Source organism: Vanacampus margaritifer, chromosome 12, assembly GCF_051991255.1.
Source record: "Vanacampus margaritifer isolate UIUO_Vmar chromosome 12, RoL_Vmar_1.0, whole genome shotgun sequence".
Taxonomy (NCBI): domain Eukaryota; kingdom Metazoa; phylum Chordata; class Actinopteri; order Syngnathiformes; family Syngnathidae; genus Vanacampus; species Vanacampus margaritifer.
Window position 1 is genome coordinate 10,404,328 of NC_135443.1, and position 21,744 is coordinate 10,426,071.

Here is a 21,744-nt window from a genome sequence, read left to right on the forward strand (position 1 = left end):
AAAACCCCTCAATTACTCACAATTCTAAATAGATTTGTGAATAATGATGAAACTTAGCTATAGTCTAATGCTAATTGCTGCAAAACTGAAACAGGTAGAAATATACTTTTTTTTCTGATGAAAGAACAGCCTTTGATCTTTCCTTTGGTATGTTCCATGTTTTTATAGCAATAGAACACAATATTCTGTGGGCCTTGCAAAATCTGTCAAAATCCAGTAAAACAGCCGGAGTGAAGGGAATTGCTTCTGTGAAAATGACTGGGAGTGAATGAGTTATTATTATTATTATTATTATTATTAAGCACAAAAAAAGAGAGCAATGATGATAACATGTTGACTCGGAAAGGCTGACAAATGAATGAATATTACTGAGCTCTCCTAAGAAGAAAAAACAAACAACTTAGTTTTAGATATTTTCCAACTTTATCAAGCCTATGACTCTAAGGTGAAGTGAGGAGATTGACTTGACCATTCTAAAATATTCCGCTTCTTACACCTGAGTTTTGTTTTTGTTTTAAATCCTAACCTTTCTGCACGATGAAGGATCGCTGTCAGTTTGGTTTCACTTATCCTGTAATTGGCAAAACATTTCTGTAGATGTCCCAGTTGATCATGTTGCTACTGTGAAGTGATACATAGATAGATTAAGGACCCTATGCCAAAAGAATCCATGCAAGCCCAGTCCATGACGTTACAGTTCCTCCACTGTTTCATATGTTTGAGGCCGTAAGCAGATTCTTTGTCTCCAAACTTTAGCCTTCCAATCATTTTGACAAAGGTTCATCTTTGTCTCATCAGTTCACATAACTTGGTTACAAAATAAATACGCTCACCCATGCCTTGATTTTTGACAATTTCCAGCCTGGCCTTTATCTTCTTCCTTCTAATTATTGGTTTGCATCTTCTGGTCTCACCTCTATATTTTTGTTCAAACTTATACTGTAAGGTTGACTTATCATATTAATATTTTGGCATGCAATCCAATTGTTTTCAATCAGCATCATAAGTACAATTAAGGGCCTCTTATGTTCCATTCTTATTGAAGAGGAGTCTTATAAATGAAAGCCCAACTTGAGCAAATTCTTTTTTCACGCAAGGATTGTTTCTTGAGGCCACAATGCCTTAGGTTCACATTAATACAGAAGGACACATTCATAACTGGGAGCTACTTAGTTACATTTCAAGCTTTGCCCTTGACTCTTAAATTCACTCACTGCTAACTCAACTCCAAATTAGGGACTAGAGCAACTGACCTTCCGGTGATACTGTTGGCCAACTTTTTAAGACTGCATTCGCTGCCGTCTTGAGTCTACCAGACCGCTGCTCCCATCTTTCCCACATTAATTATATTAAACACATTTTAGCCAAAAATGGCACTGCGTAGAACATGTACAGTATTATAGCTGGGCTGTTTACATCTGAAAACAGGTGGATATTTAGTGTGAGGCCTCAAAAGGTGTCATTGTGGACTTTTTTTTGTTTTAAATGACAATTATAGAACAGGGGCAACGTCTGGATACAAAACAAGTTTCAAGTACTAAAACTAAAACTAAAACTAAATTCTCCCTTGGGGGAGACGTTGTCATTTTAGTGGGTGGAAACGACGACGTCATGATATGATAAGATAAGATAAGATTCACTGATTGTCACACCCACCTAAGTGGGGCGAAATTCGTTCTCCGCATTTGACCCATCCCCTGAGGGAGCGGTGAGCAGCAGCAGCAGCCACGATCGGGAATCATATGGTGATCTAACCTCCCAATTCCAACCCTTATTGCTGAGTGTCAAGCAGAGCGGCAATGGGTCCCATTTTTATAGTCTTTAATATGACCCGGCCGGGAATTGAACCCACGACCTCCCAGTCTCAGGCCGGACACTGTACCACTAGCGCACTGAGCTGGTGCATTTACGTCGCACGCAGTCTCGTCATTCTGATTGAAGTCTTTACATGATGCCCGTTCGGATTGACAAAATAAATATACCACCCCTGTGATTCTGGATGAAATTTCATTCGGATTTAGCCTTTTTATTGCCATTGAGGTGTTTATATGGAGCATTTTCCATTCCGTTTGGCCATTCGGATTCATTCTAATTGGAATTCATGGAGTTCATGTAAACCCGGCTACTTCATTTTAAATGTTCTCTTTGTCTGATGGTTATTGTTCTGTTTTTAACTGCCAATGTATAATATTTATTTTTTATGACCAGATTCAGATTCAGAATATTTATTGTCATTGTCACAAGGGAACAACGAAACTTTGTTTGGAGCATCCATACAGCAGAGTTGGTAAAGTGCAAAATCCCACAAAAATAAATACCCATAAAATAACCCAGTGTAAACATTTGACACAGTATAGGACATAGTACAACAAAGACTAAGCGCAACGTAAGGTCTTGTCATTAATAAAGTGCAGAGCAGAAATATTCAGATGCCTGAGATGACATCGTGCCTCAGTGCAAAAGCGGATCATTTAATCAATTATTATGATCGTCAAACGTTGAGTAAGAAGGATAAATGGAAAAAGGAAGTAGTGACATTCTGCAACAATGCAAACCGGTTCAAAGTTATTGTTGTTGTTTGATTATTGTCCATAAAGGGGAGGCAGAGAGGGAAGAGGAGCAGAGTTCAGTAACCTCACAGCCTGTGGATACAGACTGTTGGCCAGTCTTGATGTCCGTATGGACCTGTACCACACACAGTGGTGTAGCTTGGGCCAAGAAAAAAAAGTGCCGATGAAAATTGCCACTCTAATTCTATATTGCCATTCATAATTGGTACAATGCTGATAGTGTGGTTTTTTTTTGTCTTTGTTTTTTGTTTAACCCTGGAGAACCCAAGAACCCTTTTCTTCTTTGGAAAATTATGAATTATACATTAAATGACTGCTATAAGTTTACTGAACACCAAAATATATGTTTTTTCAATTTTACCCCTTTTTTTTAACTAGCTCAGAGTTGCTAATTTATCAATATATATATATAACATACTCCTAGGCATTCTGCAACATGATATTAAATAGATTAACAAAAAAAACACAATTTTACCATCTGATGGTTTGCTGAAAAGATGGTTTTGTTTGGATTGATTTCCAGCTCAACAAAACAGCATGTTGCCAGCCATCTTGTCACCACCACTCTGGCTCATGTAAGTGCAATATTCATCCACTAGATGGCCCCATGCAGGGGTCAGAAGTGGCACTCTGGACTTTTGAAGTTAAATTTGTAAAAAAAAAAAAAAGAAAAAAAAAAGGTCTTTGTTATTTGAGTAGCAGAATTTATAGGTGCCAAATTTGACCCCGTGGGTTCTCCAGGGTTAAAATGTTTTCCAAACATGCTTGTACACAAAAAGACAGCTGAACCCTTTTTGATTGTTTCCTTTTTTTTGTGGTATTTTCATTAGCCATTGCTCTACATTTAACCTTGAGTGAGTGACAACATTGCACTTTGATAGTTTTGTGGATTCTGGGCTTGCAAGGGCACAGGCAGTGAGTCAATTTTGGTTTGTGTGTGTTCTTCCGAACTGAGGGAGAAGCAAAGTGTTAATTTAAGTGTTCCCCAACCGGTCATTATGTGAACGCTCTGCTTATTTTCCCACAGCTGCTCCAGCAAATCTAGTCTTTAATTACAGAGCGTGAGGGAGGGCACAGATTCATAGACATGCAAACCCCCTCTGCATTTTCACGTGTTTAAGCGTCTGTATATGGGCAATGGTTGTGTAATGAAGAAAAGGTTAAACAAGGTTAGTAAGTAGATGACGAGGTACAAGGAATGGGAGTAATCAGCTGTAGTGGTTGACAGTTAAACTGCCGAATCATCGTTTGCGAATGCCCACACAAATGGGTTTCTGTGCCACCTCTGGAGTTGCCTATTGCAGTGTTATTGTGCCAAACTTGCGATTTTTAGACGTGCCCTGATACCGATACTGCTCCTTTTTTTAATTAATTTATTTATTTTTTATTCTGGAGAGCTCAGTATTGTTCATTCGGTAATTTTAACGATTTGACATGTCATCATCATTGCTCTCCTTTTTTTTATTATTATTATTATTATTATTATTTATTATTATTATTATTTTTATTTTTTTATTATTATTATTTTTATTTTTTTGTATGTGGGTGAGTATGTGTATGTGCGTGCGAGTGTGTGTGTATTCATTAGTTCACCGATACTCCTTCTAATGTGCCTGCAAAGCAAATTGCACTGACCTCAAACATTCTATGTGATTTATTATGAAGATGGATGACCAAAAGGGTTCGATCTAAACAGCCCGCTAAGACCATTAGAAATTTGCTTACAATTCACACTTGACTGGTTGAATAGCAAACTGGCAGAAACAGGACTATACAAGTGACTCAATTCAATATTTACTCGACATTAGATATGAAATACACTTTTGAAAAGGTGGCATTCTTCACCCCTCGCCCCAAATTTGAAGTAGCAGCCAATAATGCACAACACACTTACAAGTCTGCTACGTACAGTAGCAGCAACCTCATCATGTTATAATATCAAATATTATACTAAGTCAGTTAATCTTTCTACACACAACAATATTATGGCAATATGTTTTATGATGGCCTTTTTTTTTTGTCATTACAGGGACCTGTCCAACAACAGAATAGGTTGCCTCTACCCTGAAATGTTTCTGGATCTGGGCAATCTTTTGAAATTGTAAGTAAGTGTCTCTAATGATAATAATGAAAAAAAAACTTTTTAACTAGTACTTACTGTAATTGAGAACTATTATTAAACTATTTTACTAGTTAGATGGTAAGGTTGCATGAATCCTTTTCGGAATGTGTCGGTGGAGACCGGCGGTTTGTCCCATTGGTTGGCATCGTAGTCATGAGTATTCTAATTGAATCTGTTTCATATACCTTTATGAACAGAACTTTTAGGTACATCAGAGACATTCAGGGGTTCTGTTTTGGTTGTTTTAACATTACGTCTGTACGTTTTGCAGATGATGTGGTTCCGTTGGCTTGATCGAGGTGTGATTGTTACCCCTCACTCAAACACTCTGGGCGCTCTCCCCCCTTATTCTATGTTCCCAACCAAGACAAAATGTCGCTTCTGGTTTGATCGCGGGATATGAATGTACTGTAGCTGCTTTTTACACGCCGCTCCACAAAAGAGAAAACAAAATGTATGAACATCACTAGTCAGTCAGGTGGCCGGAGGTTGTGCTAAAATTATGACTCATGCCCATATGCTATGCTATCTTGGTTCACTGTTTAACAGCTGTTAACATTTTTACGAGAAACATCAATTTTCTTGCTCCCTATTTGCCAAGCCTGCATGTTTTTGGCTTGCATGAAAGCTGGATTGATTGCACAAATTGCATTTTTTTTGTCCTACATTCTTTCTCAGGTGATGTACAGTATATGTGCCATGTATGTGATGTACTGAGTACACACAAACTGCATTGATTTTATATGTAACTGTCATGAGATTTGCTCAACTCACATTCAGCCTGACCACGGAAGCATTAAAGATTGGCTCAGAGTTGAGTCACTGCTCCTCTGCATCGAGAAAGGTCAAATGAGGTGGCTTGGGCATTTGGTTAGGATGCCTCCTAAGACCCCTCAGTGGTGAGGTATTCCGGGCATGTCCCACCAAGAGGAGGCCCTGGGGATCGAGTGGGAGATGGTGATTCACAGTATTCTATTGGCTGACCCACCCGCCCCCACTTTGAAGAACGAAGTGGCTGGGGAGGAGCTGAAGAAGGATATTGCAACTAGTATAACTATTACACCTGAGAGTATATGGTTGCAAACTGTGTTTTTCTGCTTGCAGGAATTTAACTGGGAATATCTTCTCCACTTTGACTGCGGGACTCTTCACACACCTTGTGGCTCTCAGAGTACTGTAAGAAAAACATCATATTTGCATTTGCATTTGCATCAGAATTCAGAGGAATCTGGCAAATTGACTTGAGAAGAAATATTCACAGAACTTTAGTAAGGATGGGTGCAATCACAGATTAATCATTCAATTGATCATGTAAAATGTATTTTTGTTGAAGTGATTGAGGCGAAATAGCACTCACTGCTTGGCTGCTGATTTGATCTCATCTCATTTAGTATGCAGTTTAAGTACCAACATGACACAAGTCCACTGGGCAACATTATTCTCATTACAAACAGAGGAGCCCTGAATATTTAAAGGAAAATACTCCCAATCTATATATATATCATTTTATTTTGCAGTGTTTCATATATACACATTTCTGTTCTCACCAGACACTTCAGTACAGAAACTTTATTCTGTGACTGTCAGCTGAAGTGGCTTCTCTTGTGGGCTCGAAGCAACTCAGTGAGGATCGGCAACGACACTGTCTGCATGTTTCCCACCCACCTTCATGGTCTGGAGTTCCGCAATCTCCGAGGACAACAGCTCACATGTGGTAAGCGCCTCCAGGCTCATGGTGTGCAATATGCAGGCATACAGACATTTTACAGGATTTCTGCAAACTTTGCGGAAACGGGGATGCTGGTTGAAAGCTAGTTTGAGTTGTTCCAGAGTCAAATTGTCGCCATCATTAAACCTTCCTGAAGCAATGCTTTAAAGTGGAAGTCAACCTTAAACATTTCTTGACAATATGTTAGATGTGACCTCACTAGTCTGAACATGACATTCTGGTTAATATAACATTTGTGGAATAGGAGTTCTGAAGTAAAATACAGCCATTTTCATCCACTTTATGGGCGGCCATTTTGCCACTTGCTGTCGACTGAAGATGACATCACTGTTGCGCAGGGCTCAGGCAACGACCAATCACAGCTCAGCTTCCGAAAACGGGTGAGATGGACAAAAACGGCTGGATTTTGCTTCAAAACTCATTTTCCACAAATGTAATATTAATCAGAATGTCATGTTTAGACTAGTGAGGTAACATATAACATATTGTTGTCAAGATTTTTTTTGGGAGGGGTTGACTTCCCCTTTAAAGTACATTTTAACAATTGTAATAGCCATACAAGTGTAAAAATAGTTAAACTTCAAATTACAATAAATAAATAATACAATTTAACTAGTGTAGCAAAACATTAAACCAGAAAAACAAAAGTTGACTTTTTTTTTTTTTAACTAAGCGTAAAAAGAAAATTTCTCCCGTAAAATACAACATGAATAAAGCCCTCTACATTTGACAACATTTACCAACGCATAGAGGAGCTGAGCATTTGGTAAGGTCACCATCCAACCCTGCTGCCTGGCCTTCTTCATGTCTTCAGCCTGACAATCTTCACCCGCTGCTCCTTCTGCTCTGCCATCTGCCTGCTCAACTCCTGGCTTAATGTCACATCATCTCTGACTTGCATGGCTGGACATTCCATTGTGACACAGTAGAGTCAGCTACAGCATTGAATGTGGGTCACTCTACTTCACATATCTTCTTGTTCTTCTCAGCTTAAAATGGTTACTCTTTTTGAATACATCTCCAAAAGTCTGCCAGCAAAAAAATAATGAACTAGTTAATTTTACGTCCTTTGTTGATAGCTCGTGCATGTGATGTCATGATGATGTTTGGACTACATGGATGTATACACTAGGGGTGTGGAAAAAAAAAAATCTCATTTAGTACGATTCAGAATCGATTTTAAATGTCCCAAAATCGATTTTATTTAAATTATTTTATACTCTCTTGCCTTTGCCTGCGTGTGCCTTTATTTGGAGCACTGTTCATGTTGTACCCAGTTTGGCCACTGAGGGGCAGTGTGGTTTTACGCGGTCTAATACACTGTTAAGTTGTAGCCACATTAGAGAGTAGAAGGAAAAGGTCACAATCAAGTTATTCCAATAAAAGTTGTTGTTTTTTCAGCGTGGCGCCGTTCTTTTGAGTGATAAAAGTGCCGCGAGTAGCGCGCTAATTAGCATTAGCGAGTCAGACTGGAGTAGATCATTACAATTCCTTGCACATCTATAGATTGAAGCAAAAATCATTGTCAACCAAATAATTTAGAATCAAAAATCTTTCTTAATCGAAACTTGATTCTGAATCGAATGGCAGACCCAAATATTGGAATCGAATCGTGAGACATTCAAAGATGTCCACCCCTAGTATACACAATGGGGAATTTTATTGGTGCCAGACTGGGTCATGATTTTTATGATTGTGAAGTGACATGCCCAAATATGACTTGTATCAACAATGGTATTAATAAGTGGCTGATATTAAGAAATCTTTCCAATGGCTGGTCTAAATGTGACCACAGTGGTACTCACCATGGCGGCACATGAACAGGTTCTAAGCACAAAATCGATAGAGGTCATGGTCTGCCACACTGGGGAGGATTTCAAATGCAGCCAAGTTGAGATTACCAAAATTGGTGAATGGGTCCAACACATTGGGCAGAAGAGTCCTAGGAACAGCTAAAATACTGCACAGAATTTTCAGAGTTCGGTGCCTGTGGTAGAGGTCATAAGCTGGAAGGAGGAAACGCAAGACTCACAGTACGACATTAATTACATCAAGATAAAAAGGGGAACAGTAGCCCCCACTTGAAAAAAAAAGTCTAATTTAACTAGCGCTACATTTTCAAACGTTAGAACAACGAGCACATCTTGAGTTAATTCAATTGATTTTGATATTAGCGTTCCCTTGCTATCACTCCACCTGCAGTGAGCTGTTTGGCAAAGCCAATTATTTAGTGGCAGTCTTCCAGAGAGAAACCCTTGGGCACTCTTGTTGAAAAAGGCATTTGTGACATGTTTGCTCTACTCTCTACCATTTTTCTTTTAGCAAAAAGATTACATTTGAGGGGTTGCTAGTTTAAATCAGGTACCATGATTCCCTGGCTGCAGTAAAAATAACTTCTTTAAACCTCAGGTTTAAAAAAAGAAGAAGAAAAAAACTTAATTTATAGTAATAGACGAACAATCTTGCCTTTCCTCTCTTTTTGTCTCCCCTCCATTGCGTCATGCTGCAGTCCACAGGGGAATTGTGTCTCATATGATAGATTCATCTTTCTCTTCTCCCTACATCTGCTTCCGCCAGGGGATATTGCTTTGGAATGAGAACATCATTGGTTATTTGTTGGCTATGGTTCTGTGTTATTTCATACGCGTGTACTTGATGAAAGAAGGGCATTATAGGCATTCCCGATGTAAGATTTTTTTCTTGAAAAGTTGAATGGCATTATCTGTCGTTATGCATCGTTCTGAGATCGCATGTTGAATTTGTACTCACAATCCAAAGCAATTACAGGATAATTCTGTTCAGTTACCAGTCAAAGAGCCACTGATGAAAGAATCCATTATGGGGTTACCATAAGACTTTTCTAGTTTTGCAATGTTCGGATATCTTTGCCTCCTTAATACCTAGCTTGGTTACTCAGCAGTGTGTGTGGTGTATTTAGTAGTGATTTTCAAAAGGCTTCACATTTCAGAGCAGATATTTCAAACACATCTTCATCACATCAGCCTTATGTTTGCCCTCTTACTAATGGTTATAAATATAAAACTGTATAAATGTGTCCTCTCCTCATCTTGGGATGGAAATTTACACTGTACGGTTCAAGTGATACTATCAGGATTTTTTTGCTTTCAAGTTACATAATTTGGATATGTGTCACGCTGCAATAAGAGAAGAAATTTAATTTAATCAGATACTCTCAAATCAGAATCAGGCATTTTACGATTGCGGATAGGTAGGAATATAAAAGGTATCTGGTTGTAGTGTAAACGCGCCCGTCGGCTATAGCTGCGGTAGCATTTGAATGATAAATGGACCACATTTTCCCAGAGCACTTTACAAAGTCTCACGTTCACCCATTCACACACATATTTATAGACAAGTGGGATGTTGCTGTCATGTCCACTGGGAGAAAATCAGGGTTCAGGGAATTGCTCAAGGACACTTTGACTGGGTCACAAGGGTTGAGGATCGAACCCACAGCGGGTTAGGAGATGACCACTCTACCACTGAGCCAGGCCACCCTCCCTTTAGTCAGGGATGTGATTTTTCCGCTAATTTGCGGAATTCCGTTTTTTTTTATCTCCCCCCCCCCAAAAAAAAAATCAATTTTTTAATTTTTTTATTTTTATTTTTTTAGTAGTAGTTCATTGTGTATGCACATGACTCCGACAGATAACATCTTCTGCTATAACAAAGACATTTGTGGTATGCTCTAATATAAGTTACTTTTCATTTGGTCATGATATAATTATTTCTTCATCCCCCCCCCCCCCCCCCCCCCCACTGGGCACTGCCCTGGACCTAGCTGGGTGCCAGCGGCCCCCAGACCCCCGGCTAAATTTTCAGATAATTTCACTTTGGTCAAATCACATCCCTGTTTAGTGATGTTACAGCCATTAACTACTACTATTGCTATACTACTACTAATATGACTAATAAAATACATCCTTTAAAAAAAAAAGGTTTAACAACACTCCAGTAGCACCTCATCTGTGTTTTTAGGCCAAACTGTCACAGTTCTTATATTGGCCACTTACTGTTTCCAATGCGGCCTGTTGGTAATGCCAACAGTAATGCTATTTGTAGCAGTTATTATACATCCTAGTAATGTATAACAGATAAGAGACAGAAAAATGGTACATCAAACGAAAGTGGAAAAGCCGTTTTGTCCAACTGTGACAAAACAGTCCCAAAGCTGGATGATGCCACCGCCATGCTTCATTGTAGGGACGGTGCATTCAACAAGTATTCACAGTGTTCGGTTTAGGTGAACGGTATGGGATTTTTTTAATAGGTTTTAGGTAGGAAAAAAAATAATAATAAAAAAAACAAGTATTCACAGTGTACTTTTTACAACCTCATCCGAAAATGGAATTTGTTTTTTCTCAGGTTTTTAACATTTTGAAAGTTAATAATAATAATAAAAAAGATGGCATAACATGTACAGTACATAAGTATTCTCAGTCTTTACTCAATACTTTGTTGATGCACCTTAAATGTTTCAAAGTAGATTTCAACCCCAAAAGTGTTTATAATTCATTTTAAGACCGTCTGATTTAAAAGGAGGTCAGTGTTGGAGTTATTTGACAGAGTTGATTTATTTAGTGTTAAATGTAGAGAGTTATTCAAAGTAAGTAAGTAGAGACTTCTGTGATTGATAATTGTTATAGTTAAATGTATATGTTCTTTTTTTATTCAATAATGTTATTGTTAAACAATGAAAGAAGTGTTAAGATGACTGTTATTTTAGAGTTTTAGTGTTTTTATAGTAACACAACATGTGGCACCCTAAAATGTACCGTCATCATTTCTTGAAAATTATTTTTTATTTTATTATTGGTGAAATGATTACAGTATTGGGTTTTATTGCATTTTTGATTGCGTTAATTGATTGTTATTACATTTTCAGGAAATTATTACATTATAGGGTGTTATATGAAGCACTATGGATACTTTCCTAATGCTAATGGAGCAATGTTTGTTGTATTTATGCCAATTTCCCTTTTGGTCTTATTACCAAAAAGTTCAACATGGTTTTATCGGAACATAAACCATGCAGTTGGGAGATTTAATTAAAGTGATATTTTTCCCCCCAGGCTTGAATGTTTTTCTTTATAAGATGTTTCTGTGTTTCAGACTCATACAGACATGCAGTATGAAAAAGACTAAACTCTGCTAAAAAAATATATACAGACGCTCCCCTACTTACGAACATTCGAGTTACAAACAACGGTACATACGAACATGTCTGCGCGTGTGTCGGAAAATGTCCGGAAAGAGATGCTGTAAGTTAGATTTTGTATTGCGCGCCTTTTTCCGAGTGTTTTCGCTCATAGATAAAGCCATCGCACTCTCCTCGAGCAGCAAGACCCAAATATTGAACGTTGCACAAAGGTTGCAAATCAATTGAATGATGCCATACAGTGCTACCGCATCATTTATGATGAAAAAAAGAAGGAAACTGTGCAATCGTCGTTGGATCGCTTCTTTCGGCCAGTTTCTAGTAAATCCTCCAAGGAAGATACTCATCAACCCTCATCTTCTTCTCCTCGACCCTCAACTTCTTCCTAAGTGTTCTTCCATTAAGTGTCTCTCGCTCCCTCTCTAACATACAGTACTGTACGTATTCTCTCCATTTTATTAAAAGTTTTTTTCAGTACAAACTAATGCAGGTTACTTGTACAAGCCTTAAACATACTTATATAAACCTTCAATATACTTATATAGGCTTTAAACATAAATTATAATACAAAATATAGCACTGAAGCAACTTACGAACTAATTCACCTTACGAACGATCGCTCGGAACGTAACTCGTTCGTAAGTTGGGGAGCGTCTGTATATTTTTTAATCATTTGACAGAAATGCTTGCAGTTCCTTCAGTGTTTGCGTCGCTCAAGGTTCTTAGAAAAGTTTTCAACACATTTTTTTTGCCATCCGTTTTGGAGGGATTGTCCAACTCACTGTTCGGCCACATTTTCTCCACTTGATAATGTCAGTCTTCACTGTGTTGCATTTGATGCCTCGGAAATGACTTTGTACGCTTTTCTTAGAACAGAACGCTAGATTCCCTCTGATGCTGTGGAGGCTCTCTGCGGGCCGTTACTTCTGCTGTCAGACATGATTACAAAAATGACAGGAAAAGCTTAACGGAACAGATGAACATTATTTGAGGTTAATCGCGGGCACTTTAAATGATAGCAGGTGCGTGCTGACTTCCATTTTATGTGAGTGTAAATGTTATTTGTTAATACTAACCCGGTTTTGAGGCTGTGCACACTTATCTCAGTTGTTTATTTTTTACTTCCACTCTAAAAGTAGATATTGTTTTCAGTGGTGTTGTAGAAGTTATAGGTATTTAAACAGGGGTTTGTAGACTTTTTATGTCCACCGTATGTTTCATTCATTTATTTGCGTCTTGTAGTGATGTAAAGATATATGTCAATGTACAGTATATTAGACAAGCAAAACTAGTGAAGTGGTTGTGTCTGAAAGATGATAAATTCAAGATGTCATTTCACACCGTTGCTCCGCACACAAGGCTGGCTGGCAGCCTCGCAGTTCATGGTAATATTCCCATATCTATCCCACAGGTCCCATGTGTTATGAGCCAAGTCTCGCTCTGCAGAAGCGTGGCCTTATGGGATAAGTTGTACTTTTTTTATCAAGTGCTGGGGAAATTGTCTGTTACCAACCACCGACATTGTGAAAAAAATCCTCTACTGTATAAAGTTTCACTCCTGCTACTGCATGCATCATAGGTCAGATCATCAAGGTCATTACTTGTGCTTTAATAATAATAATAATAATAATATTAATAATAGTGTATTTTTTTTAATTAATAATAAAAAAGCTGTTAAGAGTGATGTCAGAATCCTTTCTTGTTCAAGCATTACTATTTAGAGTACGAGAGCTTAGACCAAAGGGGCGGGAAACATTCTGAACATGTGAATGGCTCATCAGGTACTGTACTGTTGTTTGCAGAACCATGCAAAAATAAATACTAAAATGGTATCACAGCAGTTCAGATGATGGATGGATGTGTAAATAAGCACAAGATCAATTTCTTTTATATACACTGGTTGTTGTTATTTCAAATGTGTGCTTAAAGAAAACACCTTCTAGGAATTAAATTCACATCAGAGTAGAACCTCAAATAATGAAAGCCCATGAGGTTGTAAGTTGGAAAAGTACAAATTACCATCATGAAAAATATTACTGCAGCTTCTGACCTTTGTGGTTTGAATCACAGCTTTACAAGTTATCCCCCATGCTTGCATGGATTCTCTCAGAGGACTTCATCTTCCTCACACATTCCGTACAGATGTGCAGGACAGCTACAAATATTTTGGAATTCCACAAACCTCAAACATCAAGTTCCCCAGGCCTCAAGCTTGAAAGAGATACTGTAGGGATGGGCGAATAATATTCCAGGTATGGTATCGGGCCACTAGCAGGCCTTATTTCAAGGTGTCGTACTTGCGACGGTGACCAATAACAGCATTGGCCACCCTCTTGTCACCGTTTTATGATCAGAAACTGAGAAGAATAGAAATTTGCCATTAATATCATGCAATTTTAATGGAAAATGCGTTATTGGGATTCATAGGTCTTTTTTTTTTTTTAAGTATCATTGTTTTTTGGGGGAAATTGTATGTATCAAAAATACTCATAGTATTGGTACTTAGTATCAATATCGGTTACTACTCAAGTTGAGTATTCTTACTTGTTGGTCTGAAAAAAAGTGGCATTGAACATCCCCACCCTGAAGAGGATAAGCAGATATAATACAGTTGGATCTGCAGTATATATATCATGTATACAGCTAAACATAATTAAAGAAAAATCAGCATGCAAAGTTGAGCACTTCTCTGCAACAGTGTGATAAAAAAAGAGTGAATAGTTTTGACTATTACTGCAGACTTTTAATTTCTAAATGTAGTATAAACAATATAATTAATCATGCTCCCGAGGGGACCGTTTAGTTGCTGCTGTATCATAACAAAGTTCAGTCAAAAGACAAAAACATACGGATGATATACGTTTATGCACCCGCAAGCAGCAATATGCACTATTTGTTTTTTTATTTATGTGTCTTTGTCTCTCCTCGACACTACCTCGCTTGCAACCAATAATTGTGTTTTGCTCCAGCAGCGTCCACCGCACAAATACAAGTACATTGTGGCTCAAAACATTGCAGTCTGTCACGAGCGGGAAGTCCAAGCTGTGGACAATAGAACATGGCAACAGAATGAAATTTCTGGATGAATGGACATACATTCCTTCACACTTTATGAATGTCCCTATATACCATATGCCATATACTGTACTATTATTCTACAAAGTACAATAGCCAAATAGTTTCGCTAAATACAGCTGCGTATATTCAGGTGATGACGTCAACCCTTCTGTATGTCTCTTTTTAACTCTGGAGAACCCAATAACCCCTTTCTTCTTTGGAAAATTATGAATTATACATTAAATGACTGCTATAAATTCACTGAACACCAAAATATATGTTTTTTCAATTTTAACCCTTTATTCCCTAATTTAGGATTAGGGCGAAATTTGACCCTTTTGGGATTTAGGGGTATCATTTCGAAAAATCTGAATAACAAAAACTGTCAGTAAACTATTTACAATTTAAGAAAATAATCAATCAAATACGCAGCTATATTGAACAATATAATTTTTTAGTTTTATTTGTTGCATTTTAGAACTGGATTTTGAATGTACAAACACACTTTGGCCAATGGAAACAAGAACACAGGGACAAAATCACTGCTGGAAAAAAAAATAAAGGTCTTTGTTATTTGAGTAGCAGAATTTACAGGGGCCAAATTTGACCCCGTGGGTTCTCCAGGGTTTTAAACTAGTATTTTGAGGTATGGAAGACTTTCATGACGCATACGTCAAATTGCCTGTCAAATGGCAGCAACAGCCTAAATTGATTGCATACAAGCGGAGGCAAAGATTGTGCTGCTCTTTGGAGCATGTCCAAAGAAACGTCTAGCCTTGTATTGAACACCCTCGGAAATAATTCCCAAGGTGGTACAATTTGCTTGCAAGGCTCGAGGCTAATCCTGCTTCATAAATAAAAATGGACAGTCGGTGGTCTCAGAACACAGCAACTCGTACATGAGTTCAATATCATGCATACGATATGTGCTGCATGTGCAAATTCTGGAGGATTTTTTGTAAAAATCAGACACATGCCTGTACACAGTTTGACTTCTAATCCTTATTCACTGACAAAAAAGGGAGTGTGCTTCCATGATACTAAATAATCCAATAACTGCCATTGCGCCGGCCTTCCATTGTGATGCACATGCAGCGAGTCAAGGAGAGTCCAGAGGAGTGTTCAAGGCTGCTCTCCTTTTGTCAGCTGCTTTTCTGATGGGGGGGGGGGGGGGATGATGGGGGATGAGTGTGACATTGACCGAATATGTTTGCGTACAATGCCATTTGGTGCGCATGCTGACATTGTTTATGGAAGGCGTGAAAGAACAATGAATTACAATTCTGCTTGTGATGCTGCGTTTGTAGATGTTAAATCCGCAGACAAGACAGAAACATTCTCCAGAACAAGTCTTCATTTTCATTCCATCACAAGGATGCAGAACTTAACCCTTGAGCTCACGCGCTACCTTTTAACGCGTCAGCGATTGGGGAAAGGGGGGGATGCTTGATATGCTGACTTTGCGGTTTTATCCTCTCTTCATTTCCTAGATGGAGCTCTGGAGATGCCCCTCTTTCATTTGATCCCTTCCCAGAGGCAGCTGGTTTTCCAGGGAGACCGTCTGCCTCTTCAATGCACCGTCACTTACTTGGACCCTTCGGTTGAGCTGCAGTGGCATCACAACGGCCACACTGTGCCCACGCAAGAGGACCGAGGTGTTTATGTGGAGGAAACCGTGCTTCATGACTGTTGTCTGCTTACCAGGTACAAGCAACATAGTGGATGATTTAGGAGAGGAGAAAAATGTTGATGGATGAGAGTTGATTAGCTGTAATAATGGACAGTTAGACTTGGACGTTTCGCACAAGCAGATTAATTTGTACATTTAAATACAAAATAAAAGAAGTGCTAAGGATTGATAAGTATTAGATCGTACGCCTGTATTGATTTCAAAAACTGAAAAGAAAACGGTATGTGCAGTATATCATGCATATACAGTATATGACAATCTATTTATTTTGCAGGCAACAATGCAAGTTTTACGAGTACATTTATTTTGTTAGGAAGCTCATCTGTGCTGTTGCGCAAATAGCAAAAAAATTGCGTATAATTGACGCCAATTGTTTTTTAAGGTATATATATATATATACCATGATTTTATCGACTTGGTAATATATTTTCCTCCGTGTGACTCCTGAGCTAATATGAGTTCGACACACCCGATTCAGCCAGAAATCGCAGTGCAAAAAAATCCGACATGTCCGATCTAGGGCTACATATGAAGGTGATCCAGGTCGGATTTGAAAAAAACAAAACAACAAAATTGAATCATTAAGATTGTCAGATTGTCATTTTCTTTGGTCCTTCCTCGGGTCTCCTGACGGCCTCACGACTCTGGCTGGAAGTGTTCGGTTTAGGTGGACGGTATGGGATTTTTTAATAGGTTTTAGGTGAACTAATGAAGACACACACACTCACACGCACATACACATTCTCACCCACATACAAAAAGAAAAAGAAAAAGAGAGCAATGATGATGACATGTCAAATCGGTAAAATTACCGAATGAACAATACTGAGCTCTCCAGAAAAAAAAAGAAAAAAAGATTGTCATAAAAATCAGATACAAGATATATATGGGCCAAAAAAACAAACAAATTGGGTCTCATTTGCCTGCAGTGTGAATGCGGCATAAGATGCACTGGGCGGAATGTCAATTTGGTGCAAAATAGAGCCCTTCATGTTTGCAAATGTTGCTTTTGACAGTTCCCATTTACTCATTACATCAGCATAAGTAGAGTCCACTGCAAGACATACTGTAAACTAACAGTGTTAACAGCTCTCTATGATGACGTGACGTTCATGAGTCGTCTATGTTTCTCTTGGATTGCAACAATGAGTAGCAAGGTATAATGAGTTGATTGATCCACTTAAGCCACCCAATTTAGAATTAAAAAACACATCAGTACAAATAGTCAAACTGATTTCACCTTGCAGCTCACACACAAATAATGTATGTAAAGACCACCTGACACACACATCCCAACCTTCCTTCTATATCTCTCAATCGTCTAAAGTAGCTGGGATTTAACTTTAGTTATTGGCGCCCTTGATAAGGATCTGAAAGGACAGGAAAGAATTGACTTGGCAGCGGGCCAACATCCCTGAGCAATCTGCAGCCTGTCCCGGGAGAGCTTGGCCTTGCAGCCCGTCCCGCAGCTCTTGCTGATCACACGCTAAGAGTAACAGATGCCGAAACATAATTGTTGCACTAAACTAAAGTGGAAACCTGACACACTTGCTTTTTCTTAAAAAAATAAAGATATTACTCTAGCCTACAACCAATTCCGCTTCTAAAAGAAATATTGACGGGCTGCTGACACAGGTGTTATTGAGCATTAAAATGATGTCAATGCTTTATGGTTTGTTTGGCAACATCGATGGCAGCTAATTATTTGCTCCGTCTATTTGAAAGGTGCACAATTTCCCTTCCAGAATCAATAGAATAGTTTCAGTAGTACTTTTGTAATATAAAAAAGTATGTTATATTATTATTACTTTTAATCATTATTATATTTATTTTGTTAGTAATACAGTATTTTATAGTATATTATACTGTGCTAGCTCAAAATTCACAGCTTGGTCTTGAGCATTTACATTACAAATCTTGCAGTGATGTAAAATATGACTTAACTGATCAATAGCAGTCAACATGATAAATGACTATTATATGTGGTGATGAAGATTTAATTAAACAAGATGCAGTGTAGTGAAAACACGACTTCACAACTAAATAACACTTTGTACATGTTGTGCATTTAAATTACATGCTTACTTTCTACATTTTCCAACAATTATTTCAGGATTTCAGACATGTGTTTGTAAAAATAGATTGTTCATGCTAAATGTCAAATATTTTATATTTGACATTCCAATACAATAAATAGTGTATGTATCATACACAAAGTTGAATGTTTTTGTGATAAATGTGATTGGAAGAAGCATCTGTGTGTATAAGCGGGACTTCCAGCTGCTTACATGTTAGCTTTCTATTAGCTGCCGCGGAGGAGACATTGACTTATATGTGGGGTTTGGGGTGTTTACAGCCAATTGTAAACTTTAAGTCATTCTGAGGTATAATTAAGGGTAAAAAAAATATGAGGAAAAAAAACCAGCAGAGCTATCCCAATCAGTTACGCACAGTGCCAGCTGAGACATAACGAAACATACGCGACTAGACAACTTTTCTTGTACGTAACTTGAAAAATATTTTTAAAAAAGGCTATTTGTAACTCAAGGGTCCACTGTATTATACAGCAGTGATAATTTCGTAGACAAAATGTTTTCGTCATATTATTCATCACGAAAAAAAATTCCACACGAAAATGAAACAAAAACTAAAATAGAAGCCATTCATTCAGACGATGACGATAGCTACGACTGACTGACAATTTCGTCAATGACTAAAATAAAAACAACACAGTGCCGAAAATTCACAAAATCCAATCGGAAGAAGGAATGAAACGGTTGGGAGAAAAGAACGACTCAGAAACTGTTCACTGCACTTTATTTAATGTTCAAACATGTTTGCATTCATTGTGCAGCTGTAAGATTAATCTATTTTTTTAATTGAATTTTCAATTTAGTCGACTAAAACTGCTCATTATTTTCGTCGACTAAAATGGGATTAAAACAGATAATTACAATCAGATGACTAAATTATATCTAAAAATGTATTTTAGTCAAAAGACTATAACTAAAACTAAAATAAATTTTTGGATCAAAATCATCACTGTTATATAATGTGCTCCCAACTTGTACAGCACAGTGGCAGGAAATCAGTACATCACAAATCATTCTTTTGAAATGACATCTTTTGATATTGCTGATATTTTATTTACGATCTTGTCAACACAGGCAGACAATTGAGAAAGTTTATGTGCCAAACATGCCTCCAACTTGTCACAAGCTGCCGCAATGCTTTGACAAATAAGGTGGGATGACACACATGGTGGAAGCTTGCCAGCTTTGAAAGCTTTTCATCCCACAGCGCAGGTAAAACTCATTTGGCTGCTTTCCTGAAAAGGAAGGCGACGAGAACGCAACAAGCCAAGTCGGGAATCAGAAGCCGATCATCCCAGCCGGTGTCCAGTTAAAAAGAAGAAGCAGAAGAAAAAAATAAATTATACATATATATATATATATATATATATATATATATATATATATATAATATTATATTTATATATTATATTTATTAAATCTTCATTTTGTGTTTAATTGCTTCCAGTTCTTTGCTCCACCTTGTAAAAGTAAAATTTGATGATGGTTGCCAGTCACGATCATGCCCGATTATCAGCGTCACATTCTGCCATAGCGATAGCCATGACTCACTTATCGCCAAATTGTTTTGATATGTGTCCAAGCAAGACTTTCCAACACTTCTCTCTGGATTGATTTTTCGTTGCCGACTCATTTGGCCTCTGACCTGCCTCGTCATTGTACTAGGAATCTCCTCAGCCTTGTGCCCACGGCCAAGAATTCTGACTGAGACATTTGTCTGTCTCTGTCATAAACAAGATGAAGACCACCCAATGATATGTGCTTTTGATTTCAGTTAACCATCAACATTTTAACAATTACAACAGGAATGAGGAATTTTAAACTGCTTTCACCTTTTAGACCCTGTTTTCAGTCTGCTTAAGGATTTACTGTTATTTGATATCTTAATAAATAATGTAGTGCATTACATGTCGCTTTCTACTTTGCGGTTCACTTATCACGAATTCACTATAGGAAAAGCCCAAAGAAAAAGAAGAAGAATAATTCATACATTACGGGGTTTATCTTGGGTTGTACCTCGCTATTTCAGGGGGTTTTCAGAGATTTTTTTTTTAGGTGAGACCTGCTGTAAAAAGTTTGAGAAACACTGCCTTAACTGAATCATATTTGTTAAATTTGTTGTGGTCTGTTTTGTTGGTTTGGTTTTAGTTGGATTTTAGTTGTCTTGTTGTCATTGTCTGTCTCATTAAGTTTTGTCATGTTCACCTGTGCTTGCCATCCCAGTGTTGACCACAATCAGCTCCCTCAGCCATGTGTGTCTTGTCCAGGTGTCTCTCATTGTCTCGTCAATTTGTGTGTATTTATGCTGCATTCGAGGATGGTCGGACTTTTCCGAGTTCAAACCAGGAAGTGTGTACGGAAAACTCAACGCTGCCTCGCATCGTGACAAAATATATTTTTTTACTAGTATTACAAATGTACTGTATACAGACATGATATTTACTATTGTAATGGTAGGTGTAAACATATTTGCCACATGCAATTCTTTGGATATAACAATAACGATATGCAATGATTGCTGCATTATTCTAATATGCTATTCTACTATCACAGTGATGTCAATCACTGTGTATTGTGGGCTTATGTTTTGTTATGTACATTTGGGTTGAGTTTATGAGGGGCAAATGTGTGCCGATGACAACTAAGCACTGATGGAAGTGGGTTTTTGTCGCCAGTGTAATTGTCACAAACGGCCAAGTACCAACGGACGCACATTTTGTTGACGAATGACAAAAAAAAAAAAAAAAAATGGCGGACTAAGAAGTGGGTTTACTTTCGTCAGTGTAATCGTCACTAATCCGGTCTAGTACTGATGGACCTCCCACTGACGGACACCCGTTTTATTGATGATTGATGGACTGATGGAATGCCCACCTCTGTGTGTCGGTCCTAAAATAGTGATGACAAAAAAAAGGTGGTGGAAGGGTGCACAGAGCGCTGACAAATGACGGACCAACAAAATTATGTAAATTGACCACCTCTGCTTGTTACCATGGTGCCACACTGTTGCTTGGAATTATTGCATCATTTATAAGCAGTATTTCATTATTGTTTTTAAACTTTATTTGATAAGCAATATTGGATTTATACTATGACCAATCATATACATCGTTGGCCGCGAGGAGAATTGTGGGATTATTTGCGTTATTTGCATGCTGACATCTGTGCTTCGTAGTGTTAGACATTATTAACATTTTTAATTCTTTATTTCATATATTAACCATGTTGAAATGTTTTATAGATGTAGAGTAGGTGAAATAGTGTTGAACTCAGTATGATTTGACCTTAACCTTGTTTTCGTCAG

At 37.9% G+C, this 21,744-nt stretch overlaps 1 protein-coding gene across 1 annotated transcript in view; it reads left to right on the forward strand.

Annotated features, from left to right (window-relative positions):
- Positions 1-21,744, forward strand: part of adgra1b (adhesion G protein-coupled receptor A1b) — a 148,846-nt gene that overhangs the window by 25,503 nt on the left and 101,599 nt on the right. The window contains exons 4-7 of the mRNA XM_077582707.1: positions 4,600-4,671; positions 5,797-5,868; positions 6,243-6,406; positions 16,148-16,361. Of these exons, the coding sequence (XP_077438833.1) occupies positions 4,600-4,671; positions 5,797-5,868; positions 6,243-6,406; positions 16,148-16,361 (522 nt within the window). The remainder of the gene's footprint in view (positions 1-4,599; positions 4,672-5,796; positions 5,869-6,242; positions 6,407-16,147; positions 16,362-21,744) is intronic.